General features: G+C 37.4%; 1 protein-coding gene across 5 annotated transcripts in view; it reads left to right on the forward strand.

Annotated features, from left to right (window-relative positions):
* Positions 1–21042, forward strand: part of NFX1 (nuclear transcription factor, X-box binding 1) — a 70100-nt gene that overhangs the window by 17990 nt on the left and 31068 nt on the right. For all 5 annotated transcript variants that reach the window (XR_012633177.1, XR_012633178.1, XM_074899821.1 and 2 more), the window contains exons 5-13: positions 1619–1724; positions 9019–9090; positions 10537–10676; positions 11732–11831; positions 11966–12183; positions 13280–13377; positions 14750–14780; positions 15898–15980; positions 16853–16961. Coding sequence is in view for 3 of the 5 variants with exons in the window: in XM_074899821.1 (XP_074755922.1) it covers positions 1619–1724; positions 9019–9090; positions 10537–10676; positions 11732–11831; positions 11966–12183; positions 13280–13377; positions 14750–14780; positions 15898–15980; positions 16853–16961 (957 nt within the window). In the remaining 2 variants the exon portion in view is untranslated. The remainder of the gene's footprint in view (positions 1–1618; positions 1725–9018; positions 9091–10536; positions 10677–11731; positions 11832–11965; positions 12184–13279; positions 13378–14749; positions 14781–15897; positions 15981–16852; positions 16962–21042) is intronic.

Here is a 21042-nt window from a genome sequence, read left to right on the forward strand (position 1 = left end):
TTTGTGTTGCTTTTATGTAGCTTTCCCTTCCTTATGTGGGAGTCACTGCAAAGTTTCACTGTGGTTTCTACGAAACAGTATTCTGGAACTGAGACAGGAACTGGGAGTCAGTGAACTTGCCCTAAAGAAAACTAGACTTATACTGTTGGTAACAATTTTATCTAAAGTTCTCTTTGTCTAAATGTGTTAGTGAGTCAGTTAAGAACGTTGCAGTGCAGGTAAGACAGAGTTTTTGTTTGACAGTGTGTGAAATCTTACAAGTACAAGGATAAAAATTCAGTTAGAATGAATGTTTTGATTCCAAGTAAAAGTTACACTTCTAAGACATGTTGTCCATCTGTTAAATAGGAAAGAAATTATGCCTAGGCCTAAAGACTGTTTCATTGTTTTGGGAGATCTACAGTAGAAACCCCAAGTTGTCCACAGGGTTAATATTAACAGGGCACCATGCAGATATGTAAAACTTTGATCTTCTATAGATAATTTTACAGTAATGACAGGGTGTTTGGACATCACCAGTTGCTTATGCAAAGCTATCTTCTGTTTGATGCAGAATACTAACTCTGTGTTGAGTGTGGTTTTGTCCACCATTCTATGAGGAAATTCTTAGCTTATTTTCTTCTGAATAATTTTCAGGATTTTACTAGGTATGCAACTAGTTTAATTGAAATTTGGGTGAATAAATGCCATCTTTGATGTTTATTCGTATTTTTCCTAACTTGTTACTTGTAGAATATTCAAAGGAGTGCTAAAAGGGTTAATATTATATAACTGAGTCACCAAAAACATTTTTCTTTGTGGTTTTAGTTGTTGCAACTCAAATTTGTAACACTGGCTCAGTTTCTTCACTGTTAATTGCCCTCTTGCAGAGCGCCAAATTAGTTTTGTAGGTGTTAACCATGGCAATTAACTTTAACCCTGATGATTTCTCATGCACTTAGAGCAATGAGATTTGCTAACACAATGTCAGATTAATTAAAATATGATTTCAGTGCTTATCTGAAATACAGAATACTTGAAGTTAATATAGATTAGATTTATCACTTCTTGTTCCAAGACTTCCTGCTGCATTCATCAAGATGTCAGCCTTTAATGTTTAGATTTATGTAGAGTCTGCTTCTTTTTAGAGAAGTGACTTTTATAATTTGCCCAGTCATTTAATTCTTCCCCTATTCTCCATCATCTTATCAGCTAGATTATATTTTCTGGGAATAGTGTCTTTTTTTACCTTTTTTCTTCTGTGTTGAGGCAGCAAGGGAGTTCGACCCTTTAATTTTCTTACCTACTATGCAGCCTGACCAGCTAAAGGGGGCTTTTAATTTTCTTGTATTATATCAGTTTAATATAAATACCAGCTACCTAAGTGCCTGCTAAGAGCATAGAAGGAAAGAATCTTTTGGAGCTTGATATTCTAATGGCACTTACTGTTAAAGAAGTTGAGTATATATCAGCACTGAAAGCAGAAAAAAACCCTAAAACAATTTGTGTTGTTTTGTTTTTCAAAGATGACTACTTCCAGTATAGAAAATACAGCTTTTTCTTTTTGGTGTGATATTTTTCCCAAATTCTGTATTCTATTCAAGGCAATAAATATGTTTTTGTCTTTGACATGGTTTAGGTAAGGTACACAATCCTGAATGGAACAGAAATGAAATTCCACATAGCTGTGGGGAACTTTGTGGAAAGAAGAGACAGTGTTTGGACTGTCCACATCTTTGTAACATGTAAGTAAATATTTATCATGTGAATATTGAAAAGACCTAGAGAAAAATTCTGAAGACTGTATTTGGATATTTTTTGACTGTAGGATATGCTTAAAGGTATATTTGGTTTATAGGTCAACTGAGGCCTGGAAAAAATGGAGACTATTTGTATGTCTAAAGTGAGTTCACATGAGCAAATGAACAGGACGTTAACAACAGTAGTTGTAGCAACATTTCCACTGTATTATAGAAACTAAACCAGCTGCCTGACTTGGTTTCAAAAACTTTAATTGAAGTAGAGAAATAATAGTGAATAGAAGTGGTTTTAAGCATTTATCTAGTGGTCCGCCATATATTTTACATATGCTTTTTCTGTAATAGTGTTTGTGTATCTTAATCTAATAGCAGTAGTACTTGGTTAAACTGAAGGACTTCTTACTTCTATCCCTTGTTTCTTTTTATTTGGCTTGTAAACTGTTGAGGATAAGAGGGCATTATATGTATTTATCTATTTGTTGAGACCACCAAATGGTTGAACCAAAATCCCTCATGGAGATCTTAATCAGTATATATAACTTGGATTGGTATTGCTAACACATAATAGTATAACTCAAGGAAGAAAAGCAAAGGAGCAATTCTGTTTTCAGTTTTGGATGTTTTCTTTTAGATCATTTTTTAGCAGTGTGGTAGTATTTTATTTACAAGGTTAATGGCATTAGGCAAGCTTTTTCAATGTATAAATATGCTTGCTAGTCAGAAAATAAATTATATGTTGCTCCTATGTATCTAGCTTCATTTTCCACATGTGGAAGTTGTTCCGTAATACCTGTTCATGTTTCTGTTTTGAGAAATTTTTAGTAGTCAGAAGCAGTCGTTTTTGCTCTTGGTACAAAAACTTCAGTCATTCCAACAAATAGATTGTCATCTTACACTTTTTCCAAGGTTTACTAAAACTTAGAACTTTACTCCAAACTTTTTATTTATTGTGTTCTGTTGCAAATCTATTTCAGCATCTTGTTGAATGAAAGAATTTTTCTTTACTCTTTAATACTACTCCCATGTGTGAAAATACTGTATTTCTTTTCAGACTGTCATTTCAGTGCTATAGCTGTTTTCTTACATCTTTTCATCATACTAGATCCTCTTTGCTGTGGTTTGCAGGGTAAAACTGAAACAGATCAACTTTCAGACTACACCTGATGTAGTTGATATCCTGACGCAGCAGAACACTGATTCTCTTGGAGGCCACCAGCTGGCCTCCATCTCAGGAGAGGCATATGTCTTCTTTGCCCAGTCTGAAATAAATAGACTCCTTAACTACTTTGAGAACTCCCCAACTGCAGTTTGTTACCTGACAAACTTTCTTACAGTGCTTGGAAGAAAGAGCTGTTCTTTTCCTGTTCTTTCCTATCCCAGTCTACAGCAGAGGCTTAATCTCTGGCTTTCTCTTCTGCCAAGTCCTCTGAACAGTGGTGGCAGTATTGTGCCTTTTGCAAGCTGCGAATTCATAGTCTCTGGTAGTCTGATATGCATCAAGACTTGTGAAAATTTGAGACCTTTTAAAGACCTAATTTGCTGCCAGATTAAGTTGTAGCAAATTTAAAAGTGTTATCATTCAGCTCATTCTACATGAGTAAAATCATGCTGAGATCATCCAGTCCTGGAGGTAAGGGAACAGTAAGTATGCAGATCAAGATGATGGATGGTTTTGGCACTCTCTGACGTGATAGTGATCTGGAGAGGAATGTACTTTCAGCATCAGTGTTACCCAGTTTGTCTTTCTTCAGTGTATGTTGGACACTTCTTCCTTCCATATGGGAATCTTAAGTATTTATGAGGACATACTCTGCCTCCATCTGCTGTATCAAAAAGCGAGTAGAAACCTGGTTCCCTCTTGCTGTATCAGGAAGTGGTGGAGATAGAGATGTGGACCTTTATCATCTGACTGCATCTTTAGCAATCTGTCTTACCAGCTCCTCCTCCCCACTGGACAACCTCAGCTGATCTAGAAGTCCAGATCATGATCTGTATCTGGGCGGTTTTTCCTCAAGACTCTACTCAAAGGTAGACTTGTTGCCGTCAGGGCTAAGAGTCTGTTTCATGGCTCTTGTTGGAGTTTAGATGATCTCAGGACTCTTTTCTGCAAGCAGTTGTTTCTTTGGATTGTGGATCTGCTCTGTGCCTTTTTCCCCTGTTCCCACAGGTTCTCATAAGGTGGTAAGGTTTGAACCAGAAATGCTGTTCTGCTCATCGAGATCCTAAAAGCTTTTTTGTTTTTCCTTGTGTTCCCCCCAACCCTTCAAGAATAAATGTTCCATGTAATTTTCAAGACCTACCTCACAGTGTGACGGGACTTTTTATATCAGAATTATTTATGCAGTGCCTAGCAACAGAATCTGAATTGCAGTATTGTCTGAGTTGTCTCAGACAGTGTATCTACAGTTTTGGTGTATCTACACTGCATCTATCTGATGTGATGCTACCAGGATCAAACAAACATCATCCCCTTTTCTCCTCATATGTGACATCAGATGAACATATTTCTCATTGCTTTGCATAGGATGCTTGTATTTGCTCCTTCTGCCATGTAGATGAAATTTGCAGAGCATGGGAGGTGTTGTAAGTTGTTCTGACAGTTGGTGATGGCCTAAACTTCAGCCTCTCTCCTGCTGTCTGCCTTCTGTAGGCACAGTATTAGCTACATGCTAGGCTTGTGTGTTTGATTGTCCCCTGTGGAATGAGCAGCTCTGAGAGCGATGTGACTGTAGTCTTTTGGTGGGAGCGATGTGACTGTAGTCTTTTGGTGGGAGCGATGTGACTGTAGTCTTTTGGTGGGAGCGATGTGACTGTAGTCTTTTGGTGGGAGCGATGTGACTGTAGTCTTTTGGTGGGAGCGATGTGACTGTAGTCTTTTGGTGGGAGCGATGTGACTGTAGTCTTTTGGTGGGAGCGATGTGACTGTAGTCTTTTGGTGGGAGCGATGTGACTGTAGTCTTTTGGTGGGAGCGATGTGACTGTAGTCTTTTGGTGGGAGCGATGTGACTGTAGTCTTTTGGTGGGAGCGATGTGACTGTAGTCTTTTGGTGGTTACACAATTCTTAATGTAATATGAAGTAGCAAGTTGAAGTGGATCAAAGTGGATTAAGTTACTTGAGAATCTCTTTTCCCTTTAAAACTGAGTAAGCATCAGACTCTTGTTGCTGAGGAGAAAGAATTGGATTAAAAGTCATGGGAAAAGATTTGGATCCTTTAATACTTTGTAGAGTGATTCGTTTTTCGTAAGAAAAAGACATTGAAAATATAGGGATTTACACCCGCTGTGTTGTCTGAGTAGGGAAGTGAGACCTTCAATTAAATCAGAAGGTGGCAAATTCATAATGCATCACATACATGCTGCTAGGCAGGGCATCTCCTTGTAAAATATTGATGCAAATAATAAGATTCAAAACAGAACAGATCCTGTTACGGGTAGTAAGAATGTCTAGAGCTCTCAGCATCATGTAGATGCTTTTAAAAAGGATATTAAAGCTCGTGGCCTGGTTGAGAGAGATAACGATGGCCAAGTTCAGGCAAGAAGTGTTGTATGTGTGAAGGTCTGTTTGGTCATAGTTTTCTACTTCACAGTGTTAAACCATCTTTTTTGAGGCCTTTGTCTCTATGCACTGTCTAAAATTATGTAATGAGTCATATGCATCCAATATATTTTCAGTTTGAATCAGAGCTATGTTTCCATAGGTTTTGTGACCCTGGTAGTTATGCCTTTCAGATTATTTGATGTCTCTTTTACACTTGCATCCTGGTTTTGGCTGGGATAGTTAATTTTCTTCATAGTAGCTAGTAGGGGGCTATGTTTTGGATTTGTGCTAGAAACAATGTTGATAATGCAGAGTTGTTTTCCTTTATTGCTGAGCAGTACTTACACAGAGTCAAGGCCTTTTCTGCTTGTCACCCCACTCCACCAGTGAGTGGGCTGAGGGTGCATAAGGAGTTGTGAGGGGACACAGCTGGAACAGCTGACCCCAACTGACCAGAGGGATATCCCATACTGTATTGGTACCATGTTCAGTATATAAAGCTGGGGGAAGCAGAAGGAAGGAGGGGACACATTTGGAGTGATGGCATTTGTCTTCCCAAGTCACCATTACACGTGATGGAGCCCTGCTTTCCTGCAGATGGCTGAGCCTGCCAGTGGGAAGTGGTGAATTAATTCCCTGTTTTGCTTTGCTTGTGTGCTTGGTTTTTGCTTTACCTATTAAACTGTCTTTATCTCAGTCTATGATTTTTTCTTACTTTTACTCTTGCAATTCTGTCCCCGGTCCCACCAGGGCAGAGAGCGAGTGAGTGGCTGTGTGGTGCTTACATGCTGGCTGGGGTTAAACCACAACAACTTATAAGGAATGTCTGAAATTGGTGGTCGAATTCAGAAAATTAGCTCATAGAGATAACAGCAGTTCTTCAGCCTACTGTTGTCTGTAACCAGCTCAGTTATGTGCTGATCTCCTTTATACCACCAGAACAAATAATTTTCTACTGAAGTGGTATTTTGGTTATTTGTATGTTTTGGGAGTTTGTTGTTTGGTGTTTTTTTTTTTTTAATTTCCAACCTTGGTTATGTATTTTTAAATGGTTGGCCAATTCTCAACTCTATTTCCTCAATCTGACTTGTCTTTTTTTCTGATGTAGATGTCATTGTGTTAATCTCTTTTCCATGGTGTAGAGTTTAGTTTGGATGCTTGTGTTAAGTGTGGCACTAGCTAGCCCATTTTGGTGAAAATGAGTGAGGGAAGTTTACACTGTTTGAATAATAAATCTTTAATATTTGCTCAGATTTACTGAAAATGGGTTAGTAACCATTTATATAAACAGCTCTCTTGGCAGAGCTGAGGAACAGGCAAGCAGCTGTTGAAAGGGAAGTGCTTTGCAAGCTTTTTGCTTCGCAAAGTTGAGTTCTCTTCACATTTTTAGGTTAAATACACTGAAATTCATTTCTCTTCATTAGGTTCTACATCAAAGAAACATCTTGCTTAACCTTCAGGAAAATGTTGCTGATAGATAACAAACTTCATGACAAACTTAAACTTCTTTTAAGACTCTGAAGTTCTCCTTGCCAGCTGGAACTATGCAAGGCCTTAAGAGCATTTGAAAAAGGTCTTACAAAGGCAGTAAACAAAATTTTCTCTAGCTTTCTCTAGTTTATGAAAGACCAGATACTAAAATTTAGATCTTCGGTGCTGTAATTTTTTCCACACCAGTTACTGGAAGTCCCTTTGGGCTGTCTTACAGTATCTATTTTCAGTGTCAGGCAAAAGGAAATTTAATTTTTCCTATATCTAGATCGCAGCTTTTATTGTATGCTAGCTCTCTAGAGCAGCAGCAGTAAATTTAAAAAAAAGTCCTCCATGATAATGATAGATAATGGTATTTCACTAAAAATAAGACTCTGCATTCATTGAAGGTAATAACTGAAGTCTACAAGGCTGTCTTTTTGAATGTAGTTTGTCACAGTATTAAGACATTCAACTAAACGTTTTGCTTAGTCCCTTAAAACAGACTAGAACTTTAAGGTGTCATGCATCTTTATCATCTAAGGAGAATTTTTTTGCACTTTCTGTGTGTGTCTGTGTGCTCAATGAAATCTTAATTTCTATCTTAACTGTTGTGTGAAAGTGTGCCAAGACTGGGCTCATGGAAGTAATGTTAACAGTGCTTGAATATGACAGTGTTGAGGAAGATAATATACCAGGGAGAAAACAGTGTGACATGATTTCTGAAGATGATGTGTCTTCTCCCTTTTCCAAGTTATGACCTTCATCATAGTATTTTGAGTTTATATCTACTTTGAATCTGATTCTTAAGTTTAGAAGTTGGTATCTAGCCTTTAGAATCTTGCATGGGTCTTGAAGTCAAGACAGTGAAATATATAGTGCTGACCTTTTACAAGAAGTTTCCTGTTGCAGAATACATAAGTTAATTCTCATTGTCTCAAGTTTTAATTTAATGGGTTTGCTTTCTTTGTGTTTTCCTTTGTATCATATTTTCCCTGCTCCATCCAGTTTTGCTCTTTTGTCTTTCCTCCTGCCTGCTCTGGTGCTTATTTATCATTTCATTATGCCGTAAAACTGACCTGTCAAATGAGGTTTGTGGTTTCTTTTGATGGTTCGTTTTTTGGTTTTGTTTTTGGTGGTGATAATTTGTGTTGGATTGGTTTATTGTGTAATGACTTGGTTTTACTGCTAGAGCTGGCATAAATTGGGTGATAGATTAGGCCTTCTTGTCAGCTGGAAGGAGTGATCTTAGATGAGGAAGGGAATCAGACCACAGCTGATTAACTGCTGACATGACTCAGTTATATTGCATATAACTGTAGTAACTGGTGTGCTAATTAGTACTTGCATAGTGACTGTACTTGAGGGAATTTAGTAATTACCATGCAATTGAGTAGTCTGTGTTTATGGGGTTTTTTGGTGGTTCTGTTGTTTTGTTGTTTGTTTTTTTTCTTTTGCCTAGGGCATCTGGACTGGTCAGTTCTGGCCACTAATTGTTCAAAGTGAGAGTTGCTGTATTTGCAAAGGAAGGGAACTGGGAGCTGGCTAAGGAAGAGTGCAGACAAGTTAGTTAAGTATAATTTCACAAACCTGAGCTTGTCTCTGCTCACTAGAGGTCTTATATGCAGACAGGGACCATCTAGTGTTTCTTGAAGTAGGAGGTAAGATCTTATAATCAAATAAAAGACTGGCATTGATGAGACTTGCAGGAAATTGCCCTTGATGTTAAGAAAGAAAACTGAGGCAGACTTGCTGCATCTCCCACGCGTTATCTTGCAGGAAGAGGAGCAACAACTCTTACTGGTGGTGTTAAAAACGCTGAGTTCAAAGGTAAAGCCACCAACTCAAGAAATTCGTGGAGAAGTTTTTGTCTCTAATCTGTTTAAGATCGCTGAAGAAAGAAATGTATAAATGGTTTGGACATGTGATATTTGTTTTGAGTGTTATCTGTGATGAACACAGTTGAGTTGAAACATGTCTGCTGGTGAAATGCAAAATATGGAATGTGTTAATAGCACTGTTACTGTTGATTGGACAGCAGCAGGAATACTGAGGTTTCCCTCAACATCAGTGACATTTGAGACTGATGCGACTGTAATATTTTTTGCTAGTGCTAATAACGCTTTCATACCCTGCAGGGAGTGTAGGTGGCTTGTATAATGTTCTGATAATGTACTGCAGATTGGGTCATGGTGGATTGTTTCTCTGGGTGTATAGTAAAGCTAAAGTTAACTGTATGATTTTATTTGCTTTTTTCACTTACGTTTAAGCCTGTGCCATCCAGGACCTTGCCCTTCGTGCCCAGCCTTTGTGACAAAAACATGTGAATGTGGACAAACAAGGTGAGAGTGCTTCTATTATACAAACAAAAGTTAATATAAGAAGAGTTTATTAAAGGTTTATATAATAAAATTTTTCTTTCTAATAGTTTATTAAAAGTTTACAGAACAAACTTTTGATTCTGAGCTGTAACTTTTGTGTGCTAAAATAATGTGGATAATTTTATACTTTAAAAAATGCAATTACATTTAATCTTTTAATTAAAAAATTAAAATAATTAAAAGAATTGTCAGTGGTAACATCAATTTATGGTACATGTGGCCAAGTGGTCCAAGAAGTCTGTGAGTTGATTTGATTTTGAAATCCTATTCTAGTATTTATTTTGTAGAAGACAGAGAAAGAAAGAAGCAGAAAAAAGTTCACACTTTTTCTGTCTGAACAGAATGTAATATGAGTTATTCCATTTCAGAAATAATAATTTCAAAAATACCATGTACATTTCTGGGAAGCTGTACTGCTAGGAAGAGAGAAGTCTCTAGTATGTTCCAGACTTGAAGGCTATCTTTTCCTTTCATGTTTGATGCATATAGTGTAGTTGCCAATAGCAAGACTCTACTGCCCATACTATCCGGGCTTCCCTATATAACTCAGTTGTTCTGAGTCTTTAGAGTCCCTGTTATAGCTATCTAGAACTGATTCTGTGTAATAAAACGTTTGCATATGCTAGTTCCCAGAACCAAAACAGATAATGTGATTTCTGTGCTAGCATTCTTGCTCTAGAAAAAAGGTTTTCAGAATGTGACAGTATTTCTAGTTGAAAGCACTTTGTCTTCAGTGGGAAAATAAACTTCTTGTAGATTACTGAATTTTATTTTGCATAGTGAGATCACCACCTTTATTATAGCTATTCCTTGCATTTAAAAGTTTAGTAGATGCCACCAACTTTTTAATTTATTATTTTTTCCCAGATGCCAGCTACTTTTATCAAATTGCTGATTTTTGTAATACTGCATTTAATACTTACTTCTAAATAGCATTTTTTCACATGTACTTTATTAGCATTCAAATTACATGGTATGACATCTCTGACTTCAAGATGGTTTAGAGTTGCCATTTCAAATGTACATTTACAGTCATTGTATAAGGCCAGCCAAAATGGAAAAAAAAGGGATATTTATTGTCACTATTTTAAAAAAATAATTTAATTAAAACACCTAACTCTTTTCGTAACCATAAGATTAGGTTAAGGTTAGCGTAACTTTTTTTCCAATTTTGTCAAAAGGAAATTCTGTAGACTCACTACTGTGACAAGGGTCCTATTGTAGGGAGGTAGGAGAGAGGAAGCAGGGGGAAAAATGAGTGGCATTATCTCCTAAAAAAACTTTCATTAATAACTTATGCTCCCTTTCGAAGTCTTTGGCATTTTACTGAAAAATGTATTTTCCTTTTTAGAAAGTGCTTTATAGATATTAAGGTAACTGACAGACTGTGGTGTCATTTCTCTACAGTCATTCAGTTCGCTGTGGGCAATCAACAAAAATTCATTGTTCTAATGTATGTGGAAATACTTTAAACTGTGGTAAGCACAGCTGTACTCAAGTGTGCCATGCAGGAAAATGTTCACCTTGCCAATTAACAGTACAGCAAGGTAAGTACTAAAATGCCTCATGTATATCCAGTCTATAATACGAAAACAACTGTGTGGAAAAAAAAAAAAATAGTGCCAAGAGGCAAGTGCTTTATTTTTACTTAACAAAACCGAAATCTATTGCTAGAATATTTAAAAAATGGAAAATGTGTCAGCAATGCTATATATTTAAATAAGAATATGAATGTGATTAGAAAGAATCTTGCCAAGATGATTAAGCTGTTGGCATATGTGCCCTATTAAGACAGGCTGGTGGTACTGAAGTTTGTTATCTTGAGAAGACTGAGTAGTGGCCTTTCAACAGCTAATGGGAGGTAATCAAGAAGACAGAGACAGTCTGTACATGATGGAGTATGAGAAACTATGAGTTGAAATGTTATAAGGAAAAACTCTTCTTGGAAGCTTGGAGGTTTTCAAGACCCAACTGAATAAAACACTGAGTAACGTCGTCTGATGTCATTGCTGACTCTGTTTTAATTAAGGGCTTGGATTAGCTGATCCCCTGAGGGCCCTTCTGACCTGAATTGTCCTATGATCTTATTAATTTTTTACTGTAATTCTGAGTCTTGATTAAACAGTACATGGAAGAAGAATACAAAGAAGTATAAAATTTCAACAAGCTATTCATGGTTTCTGGTAACATTTTCTAAACTTGGTCTTGAATGGAAATTAAATTGTCCAAGTATGTGTGCTAGTATACAAATACATTTTTGTTGGAACAGTCTATATACAAATTTGCAAGTTAATTTTCTCAAATTTAAGGTAATAATTAACTTATGTATACTGCTTTAATAAGTAAGCTTTTTGTGAATATAGTACTTCCCCTTTAATTTTTATCTCTTTATTGAAACAAACAAAACAGGGATTCCAGCTTCTGTAGGACTGAGAAACCTCTATTGCTGAATTAAATCTAAAGAACTACTTCCTTATCCTTCTAAAAACTGACTGTTAACAACTTTTCACATTTTAACTTCTTATATTTGCTGTACTGCTGCAAGTGTTTTGTCACTGATGTTCTCTTGTGTTGTTTTCTGTGCAATACTGATTTCTTTCAGTGTGTTACTGTGGAAGCAACTTTAAAGAAGTATTGTGTGGGACAAAGGAAGAATTCTCAGATGGATTTGGAAATTTCTCATGTCAGAATATATGTGGCAAGTAAGGTCATTATAATTTAGGATTTTGAAAAGAAAAATATCATTTTATTCACACTCAGTGATCATGATACTCTTAGATAATTCCATTTTTTTCTTTGTTTTGGTTTTTATTTCTTTGGTTCTGTGTTTTTCCAGAAAATTAAATTGTGGGAGGCACAACTGTACCCAAGTATGCCATCCTCAGCCTTGCCAGCTCTGTCCACGACTTCCACAAGTAGTTTATCGCTGTCCCTGTGGTCAGACTCCTCTCAGCAAGTTACTGGAACTAGGATGTGTTGAACGTAAAATATGCACAGACCCTATCCCATCATGTGGAAAAACATGCGGCAAACCTCTTTCTTGTGGTAGCTATGGTAATTAGACCTTTCTGCATCAGAGTATCCAAATGATGTCATTGTTTTAAAAGGAAAAAAAGTGGACTTTAACTGTTTCATTTCAATAAATAAGTATTTGATTAGTGATACTGAGTTTTAACTGAACTGAGTGTAAAAGCCACTGCAGAGCCTGCAATCTGTTTGTTTATATTGGTACTTAAAATCAGGAAATATATTTGTCTAGAAAGCACTAACACCAGCTAGACTTTTAAATTTTGTTTACATGCACCTTTCCTATATTGGTAAAGGAATAGAGCTGTAGGAATTTGCAGAGAGTAGTATGTACTGATGTCTCCTAAAAGCCCACCTAGATCTTTGACTTTCATTGGAGACTCATAGAGATAAATGACTGTTCAGATGCCTTCAGTAAATACTCATTTCCTGCTGCTGTAAAAGGGTCGTGAAGTAAAAAGTAGTGTTGGAATTCAGAGAAAGTTATGTGCAGAAGCAGTTTGACACTTCCAGTGAGTGCATTAGGTAACTCAAGTGTATTCAGCTATGAGATTGTGTGAAGCTCCAGTTTTACAGGCTACATCTTTAATCACGATTTTTAGACTTTTGAGAGGAGAGAGACCAGTGCTGTCAAGATGAGGGCTTCTTAATAATGACTGATCCATTCTGTCAGTCCAAGGACAGGAAGTAGAAAAGGAATGAGTAACTTAGCTTTTACTTGAGCTTCAATTAACCAAGTAAGTGAAATATGAAGGTGTGCATAGTAAGTCATTCTTTTGGGCTGAAAAGGAAGAAAAAGTTACTTAAAATTCTTGGAACTTGGGTAAGATAGTATCACAGGATCTTTTTTCCCATATGTTAATGTAAAAATCATTTATAATAAAATGTATGCATTCTTAATGTTAATTGTAGACCTGAAACTCTAGTCTATAGATTCATGATTAAAAATTGAAAATAATGGCAAGATTTTATGCACATTTAACTCCAAATAGTTAATTTATTTGGACACCCAGCTGCACGTAAGCTTAGTGGTTTTGACCAGTGATGCTCCTAATAAATATCAAGTTCCAGGTCATGGATTTTTTTTTTTAAATTTTTAATCTTTGTATTTTCATTTTGCTAGAGTTCGTTCACACCTGTGAAAGCCTTTGCCATGAAGGAGACTGTAGACCATGTTCTCACACATCAAATATTTATTGTAGGTGTGGCTTCAAAAAAAAGGTGAGTACAAAGCTTGACCATGGAAACAGATTATCTTTGTTGTTTTTTAAAGCTGTGGAGAGCAGAAGCTGAAGTAGTTGAGGAAAAAAAAGCTACTAAGAGGTGCTGTGCTCCTTAGTTGCAAGAACTATTGTATGCTAACTGGATTATACTGGGAAGTGCTAATATAGGCTACTTCCTGTGAAGGCAATCTTTGGAAGTATTTTTGCGGCACTTACGCAGAATTCTGTTTAAACTGGTTGCAAAGTCCTTTATTATCCTGCAGTTTTTATATAGCACAAAGAATGGTAGTTTTAACAAGAATAATGTCAACGAAGAGGAAAAAAAGTAGCATAACATCAGTTAATTAAAAATTTATAGTAGTAGCTTGCAGATTTGTCATAGAAGTTTTGAGAGAAGATGAAGTTTTTATTGGTCCCCATTCTTTGTACATCTGTATAGTGACCTAGCAGATTCTCAGCAGTTGTTTTATAATTAATTTTTTAAATAGGCTACTTTCTGTAATCATAGGTTTAAAATCTTTGTCTACTGTCATATGAGCCTTCTGACCTGTTATGTCATCTACAAGTAGAAATGGCTCTGAATGTATATGCGTATAAGTACATAGAAATGATTGAGACTTTGAGGTTGGAACAGTTTTCTTCTGCAACTTTACTGATGGTGGTTATAGGGTAGAAGGCTTCAGATAGTTTCATTTTGAGGCCTGAAACAAGGTAGTGAGGTTTTTTTAGTTTATGCAGCTTGATAGATACTTTTCTAAGAAGCATCTTTCTGGTATGAGTGAAGTACAGTGATAATTTCAATCAGTCATGAAAAATGTGATGCTCAGAAATGACAGCTTGGAATATAAAGTTGTGATGACTGAAGGTTTGAATGTAGTTGATCAACAGTGTTCTTTTCATCCATCACATTTTATTTTCATGTTAAGGTCTTTAAGCTAGGTAAAGCTTCTTTGATTGTGAGATTTTACTTCAGTCTGTCTTTCTTTTTTAATCAAGTAACACTTGCATTTTTGGGACATTTGGTCAGAACACAAATTTAGGCACTCTGTCAGTGTTTTGTGGGAGAGCTCTTGGTTTCCTGCATGCAAGTTTCTGGTATCGTAGGACAAACCTTTATCTACTGAACGAAGTGGTGAATACAAAACTACATATTTTTTAATTGATATTGAATCTTTTAAGGAGCAAGTATTGTGTTAAAAGCTTTTAGGATTTTTTCCAGCTTTTGTTTAACTTCTGTGTACAGAAGTGTTACACCCATGAAAACTGAGAGTGCTGCTTCTTTCTGTATCATGTGACTAAGTGTTTTCCAGATAAGTAAGTTTCATTTGTTCCATCTGTTTTAACATAATGGCTCGCTGTTTGTTTCCTAGGAAGTCCCATGTGCTCTCCTCAGAAATAAAGGTACAGTGTTATGTTACATATATAATGTGAAATTGTTTTAAAAATTATACACAAGTCATATTAATTTTGGGTTTGAGTGACGAAGCTGGCAAAACATTTGATCAATACTGCTTCTTTTATCCATACTTCTATGCCAAGTTGGTAATTTCTTGAGATGCTGCTACTTTTGGGAAGATGTTTGAAATAAACCTTTAATTTCTATTCATCTTTTATATAAGGAAAGACTTCTTCAGCATTTCGTCTTGAAGATTCCAGACAAGCAGTCTATTTCAATTTGAACAGTCTCTCATGTCACCTGCCATATTCAATAGGTTGCCCCCCCCCCGGCATCCTGCATATCTTTAGGTCAACTTGCACAACTCGCATGTGAAGTAATGCTTCTGCTCTGCTCTTGTCCAAGTTCCTGGGAGGAAATACAAGCTTTGATTCTGCTTCTGCTGGTCTTTGCTTCTGAGCTTGGCAGAGAGTTCCCAATTGACACTTCTTGGTATTCTGGATGTAGCATCTCAAAATTCACCTCAGTGAAATGTTTACTTGATGGACCTCTGTCATACTGAGTTACTTATTTTCAAGATACATAAGGAGGTAATAGGCATATTTCCTAATTTGAGCTTTTTTCTACGAAGACCTTGCTCTTCAGAATCAAAGTGATTGCTTTGTGACCTGTGTGTGGTGTTAAGGATGTTCTTTGTTAGCACTAGTTTCATGAGCATATTAGCAGTCGTTGTATTTAGCTGACTTCTACTGCCTTACCTATATGAGCAGTCTTAAATTGGATGTTTGTGGTACTCCAGTGTATCAGGATATCCTGCTTTCTGTGTTCTGTTGTACAGTGTCTATGGTGTAAAGACTAATGTGAAATAAATGAGTTACACGTACTCTGCTCTCCAAAATCCTTTTGAACAAGAGTTTTATTTCAAGGAAGCCAATTGTTCACATGGGCAATTAATGTTGGAGAGCAACTAATTTGTTTGCTTACTAGAGACTTATTTCATATTAGTCTTTTCTAGACCATTCTCTGCAACAGTTTTAGCATAATATTGTGATCACAGTTTTTTTTCTCAGCATAAGCAAAGACAAGTTATGACTGGTTTTGGGCTTTTTTTGTTTTTCATAGCTGCTATTACATTCATGTGTGACAAGCGATGCAACAAGAAAAGATCATGTGGACGACACAAGTGTAATGAAGTTTGCTGTGTGGTAGGTTTACGTATTGTTTTATAAAATTGTCCATTGTGATGTGTGTTTGGTTTTGATTGTGATGTTAAAAAATTTTTTTGCTTTTCTGTCTTTCCATTTTTGGAGCACCTCTTCTGTGAAGACAGGCAGAAAGTTGGGTTTGTTCAGCCGGGAGGAGAGAAGGCTCTGGGAGGCCTTATTGCCACAGCCTTCCAGTACCTAAAGGGGGCCTACAAGAAAGCTGGAGAGGGACTTTTTACAAGGGCACATGGTGATAGGACACTGAGGGTAGTGCGGCAGTGGAACAGGCTGCCCAGAGCAACTGTGGCTGCCCCCTCCCTGGCAGTGTTCAAGGCCAGGTTGGACGGGGCTTTGAGCAACCTGGTCTAGTGGAAGGTGTCCCTGCCCATGGCAGGGGGGTTGGGACTAGTGATCTTTAAGGTCCCTTCCAGCCCAAACCAGTCTGTGATTCTGTGTCTCTATTTACAGTATTGGTCATGTTCAAAAAGTCTGTGTGTGCATTTATTTTGCAGCATTTGTTCTATGGGTGTCACTGTAAATGCAAAACCATGTTCTAGCCTAAATGCAACTAAATTGTTGTAAAGGTGCTTTTCTTCAATGCAGTGATTCCAGGGAGATTAGGGAGGGGAAGGATATTACTTAATATAAGAAGCATAAGTTATGATGTATTCATGGCTGCAACAGAGGTCTTACACAGTTTTTAAAGCAGATTCTGTTATCTATACAGTGATGGAAAAACTGTATAGATCAGGCCTAAGCTATTTTTTGCGCTATATGTTTTGGTCAATTGAGTACATTATGACCTCACGGAGAAAAATAAACCAATGGTGTTTGTGGTTTATTCTGCTTTTTTTTTTTTTGCATTCCCTTAGGACACAGAACATAAGTGTTCTTTGGTTTGTGGTCGTAAACTCAACTGTGGGCTTCATAGGTGTGAAGAACCCTGTCATCGGGGCAGTTGTCAAACATGCTGGCAAACAAGTGAGTTATGAGCACAAGAGTATGTTATTTATTGTAGAAATCTATTCACTTAACTGGTCAGAGTTGGTCAGAGAATGAGATCCAAATTGACCAGAACCTGAAGAATATGCAGTTTGTTTTGATTGTATTTTTCATGAAAGAGTATGTTATTTAATTTTAGATGAGTTTAAGTGGTGGATTTTAAATTAAAATTGAATTACAGTGAAATATATTCAATTATGTGTGTTGATCCAGCAATCACTTAAAAAACTTGAGGAATCACGCAAGGAAAAAAAAGCAGTTTAGAAAGGTAATTTCTAAGTTAACGAAACTCTCGTTTAACAATGTAATAGTTGTTAAAGATGTTCAGAATTTGTTCAGCTGCTTAGAATTCACACTTTCCCAACTTGGTACACTAGTGATTTTTCTCTGGACAGAACCATCTGAAGAAATAAAGATATGTCAGTCATGTATGTCTTAGGCTATCTGGTCATGTTCTGAATTGTGAAATTAGTACTGAATTGCTAGAAATAGATTGACAGCCAGGTATTAATTTGTTTAGGATTGCTGAACTATTTAAAGACTTAAGCTGATGCAATAGATTTAGACAGGTATGTACTCTATTAAAAACTGTGCCAGCTGAGTAATACTAGTTTTCTACTAGTTCTTTTTTACCACTTGATGTAAGGCACCATATGTTGGTACCATTATAATATGTAGATAATACTAAATTTTCCATTTTGGGCCTGAAGCAGACATAAGAATGCTGCTGTGTTTCCTTCTGCTAGCAAAACTTTTAGTTGATCTGGAACATCTTTGCATGTGATAGCATTTTAATGGTTTTTTTTCTCAGTCTCATATTTTAATATAGGTTTCCCCTTTCTTTATAGATGTAGCTTAGCACAGAAATTATAAGCTATTTATTAAATGCAATTTTTGAAAGTTGGGCAGAAAAAGTGCTTAATGGATTTTCCAGTTTGTATCCATCCTTCCACTCAGTATTTTCTTAAGAAGTTTGAACATTTTCTTTAAATCCATCATCATTAATTCTTGAAGCTGTGAATTCTAGGTTTATTTTTGCATCTGCTGTAATCTAAGTAAAACTGTGAGGGGACAGTGTTTCTAGAATGGAATATAAGTACTCACCTGTAGTTCCCCTTTGGCTTTCATCAAATACTGTCTTTTGTCTAGTAGTTCTACAGTCACTTCTGGAGAAAAGTGAGTCTTCTCTCTCAGAAACAGAGTACTGCTTTGGAACTGCTCACTGGAATGTGGGAAAGAGGACAGTGAGATGTTGAAAGTGTGAACCAGACCTCATGACATCAGTGAAAAGGAGACAGACAGGTGTTGTATGTTGTAAGGATACTCTTTACAGCTGGAAGTGTCTTAGCTGCAGTAGTACATGTGTCTCATATCATATGCCCATGGACATAGTGAAAGAACTCCATTTTTATGGAAACATCCTGGAAAAGTGAAGGTACTAGAACCTTTAAAGCTCACTGTGGTTGAAATAGCATTGCAGTCTGTCATAATGGCCTATGAATATGATGTGCATGCTGACTGTACCTCTCTTTTAAAAAAATGAATATTTCTGTGTCCAAACATTTCTCTTGAGAAAGCAAAATAGTAATCTGAATGTCTCAGAGGTCCTGTTAGTAACTTATGGTCTAGCTGAGTCAAAATGCACAGATTTTTCTGAGCAGTTGGTTTTTTTCACTGGATTTCATGGGCTTGATCTCCAGTATCATTAAACTTCTCCACATTGCTGCAGTATTTCACTCTCGGACCCAAGATTCTGATTCCTGGAGAGATCTAAGGATTGCCTCCCCGGTAAATTGTTCCACTATTGGATGTGATGCAATTGAAAGGTCAAGCTTCACTGCTAAAATTTTGCAGAGAGGCCCTTTTTTGAGCACAGGAAAATCGGCTCAAGGAACCAGATACTTATGATCATTTGGCTTAAACCTTTGTGTTCCTGAAGTCTCCCTTTCTGTGTCTGTTCAGAGATAAATCATCTAAGCAGTATCTTCAAAGATTTCTTACCTACTTTCCCTGGACGCTGCTAGTTGGGATTTTAGGGGCATACGTTGTGATTCTGACCCTGTAGCTGAGGTGGAATGCTTCTCAGCACTAAGATGACCATCCTTATCTCTGATCCAGCTGTCTAGCCCACCACATTGCAGTTGGGCTGCATCAGCCATGGTATCATGTGGCACGATGTGGCTGCAAGGCATCTGCCACTCATTAGATTGGATTTCTTGCGTCTGCCTCCATCTCCACTCTGGTTTTGCTGAGTGTGGTGAGGGCTGGCATCAAGATGCAATACTAGAGTGCATCTACATCTCTGGTTCTGGCTTCCCAGGTACTTTACCTTCCAATGTCATTTCCTCAGTACTGAGAGGTGAGGTCCCTTTCTATGCCAGGGTCTTTTTATACACACCTGTCTACTTTAACAGAGCAGTACATCTCTTAGCAAAAATTAATTATGTCAGCATTAGATAGATCTTTTCTTGTTTAAAGTTGTCAGATGTTGTATTTCTACTCTTTTGATCTGACCTCTCTGCGCTCCCTCTCCATTATCCTGATTAGTGCTAGTTAAGGAAACTTCATTATAGTTAATGATTCTTCACCTATTACTTCTTATCAAGAGCAAGCAGCCGGCGTAGCTGTGTAACATTCAGGTCTTCCAGGGACCTTGGTCTCTGATCTTTAATCTTCGCTGACCAAGGAAGACTTGGGACTTTACAGCCTGGAGGGTTATAGGTTGTTTCAAGACCTTTAGTGAGGGACAGCAAAAGCCCTACTCTTTTTCCGTGCTTGCTTTCCACAGAAAATCCATGGATGTTCTGAAAGTTCTCAGATTTTATCTACTTCTACTTCTTTCTTGTAACTCCTAATGTTTTGTTTTCCCCAGCATTCTTACTTGCTGGAATTTATTATAATTAAGTCTCCTTAGACAAAAATTGCAATTCTTTCTACTAACTGCTGCTCTATAAGATACATGGGTAAATGTCTAGGACCCAGCCTGAAATTTAAGAGCCTGAACAGACGATAAAAAACAGCCAGACATGAGAAATTTCTGAGCGTAAGAAAAAGCCCAGTGAAAAGCTGACAGAAGTTTCAAATAGTGCTGTGAGGAATGGATGGTTTTCACAGATGTTAAGGGTGAGAGATGACTGAGCTTCACAGGTAATTGGAGGAGGGAGGTATTGGGAGCCTTTCTGGGAGTGAAATATTGCAAGGCAAACAGAACTTGGGTAGTTCTGTGATGCTGGGATGACCAAGCTAATGATACCAAAAATAGCAGATTTGGGTACAGATGTACATAAGCTGGGACCAATGGGGAGAAATTTATTTTGGTAGATGATTTGGGAGAAGCTGAGGTGGATGCATGGGAAAATTGAGAGAAGGAGAGATAAAAGGCACCATTTGTACAAATGAAGCTGCTGGTCAGTGCGGCGCTCTGGTAGAGAGCGTCCTGTGCACCTGATGACAACTGTCTATCCTGTCCTAGTTAAGAATAAGACTTAATATCTGTCAGTGTAATCTCATTCTTTATTCTTTGTGTAAGAAGTCTAAGTGCCAGCAGCTGGAGACTTGACTGCAGGTCATGGGAGCACATAATCTCTATGCCAACAACTGGAGAGACCAAATAGACTTGCTGTAGTGTATGCCAGCAGCTGGAGAATGGGATCATAACTTAGAGGGGCCCCTTGGTCTGGGTGCCAGTACCTGGAGAGATGAAGGGGGTGTGTGTGATTCTGTTGTTAATTTCAGTCCTGTGTATGTCTGGGTAATTTGGCAAGGAACTTGTTTCAGAGCTGGACTGACTGGCTAGTCAGAGGAGATCTGCCTCTGGAAATACCCAAGCTTTCATTCAGTGACTGAGTAATGGGTCTGTCCAGGTATGGATATTAGACAGAGCCTATGCTAATATTTGAGATCCAGGAATATGGTGTGCATGTGAATCTAGAGTGTATGCAAGTGTGTCTTCACCAGTGATCTTCAATCCTGCTGAGCTGGAGAAGAGGAGGAGGAGGATGAGGACATGGCTATTGGTATTCCTGCTGACATGAATCTTGTTCAGTTGTCCCTGTGTTAG

This window comes from Athene noctua, chromosome 2, assembly GCF_965140245.1.
Source record: "Athene noctua chromosome 2, bAthNoc1.hap1.1, whole genome shotgun sequence".
Lineage (NCBI taxonomy): Eukaryota > Metazoa > Chordata > Aves > Strigiformes > Strigidae > Athene > Athene noctua.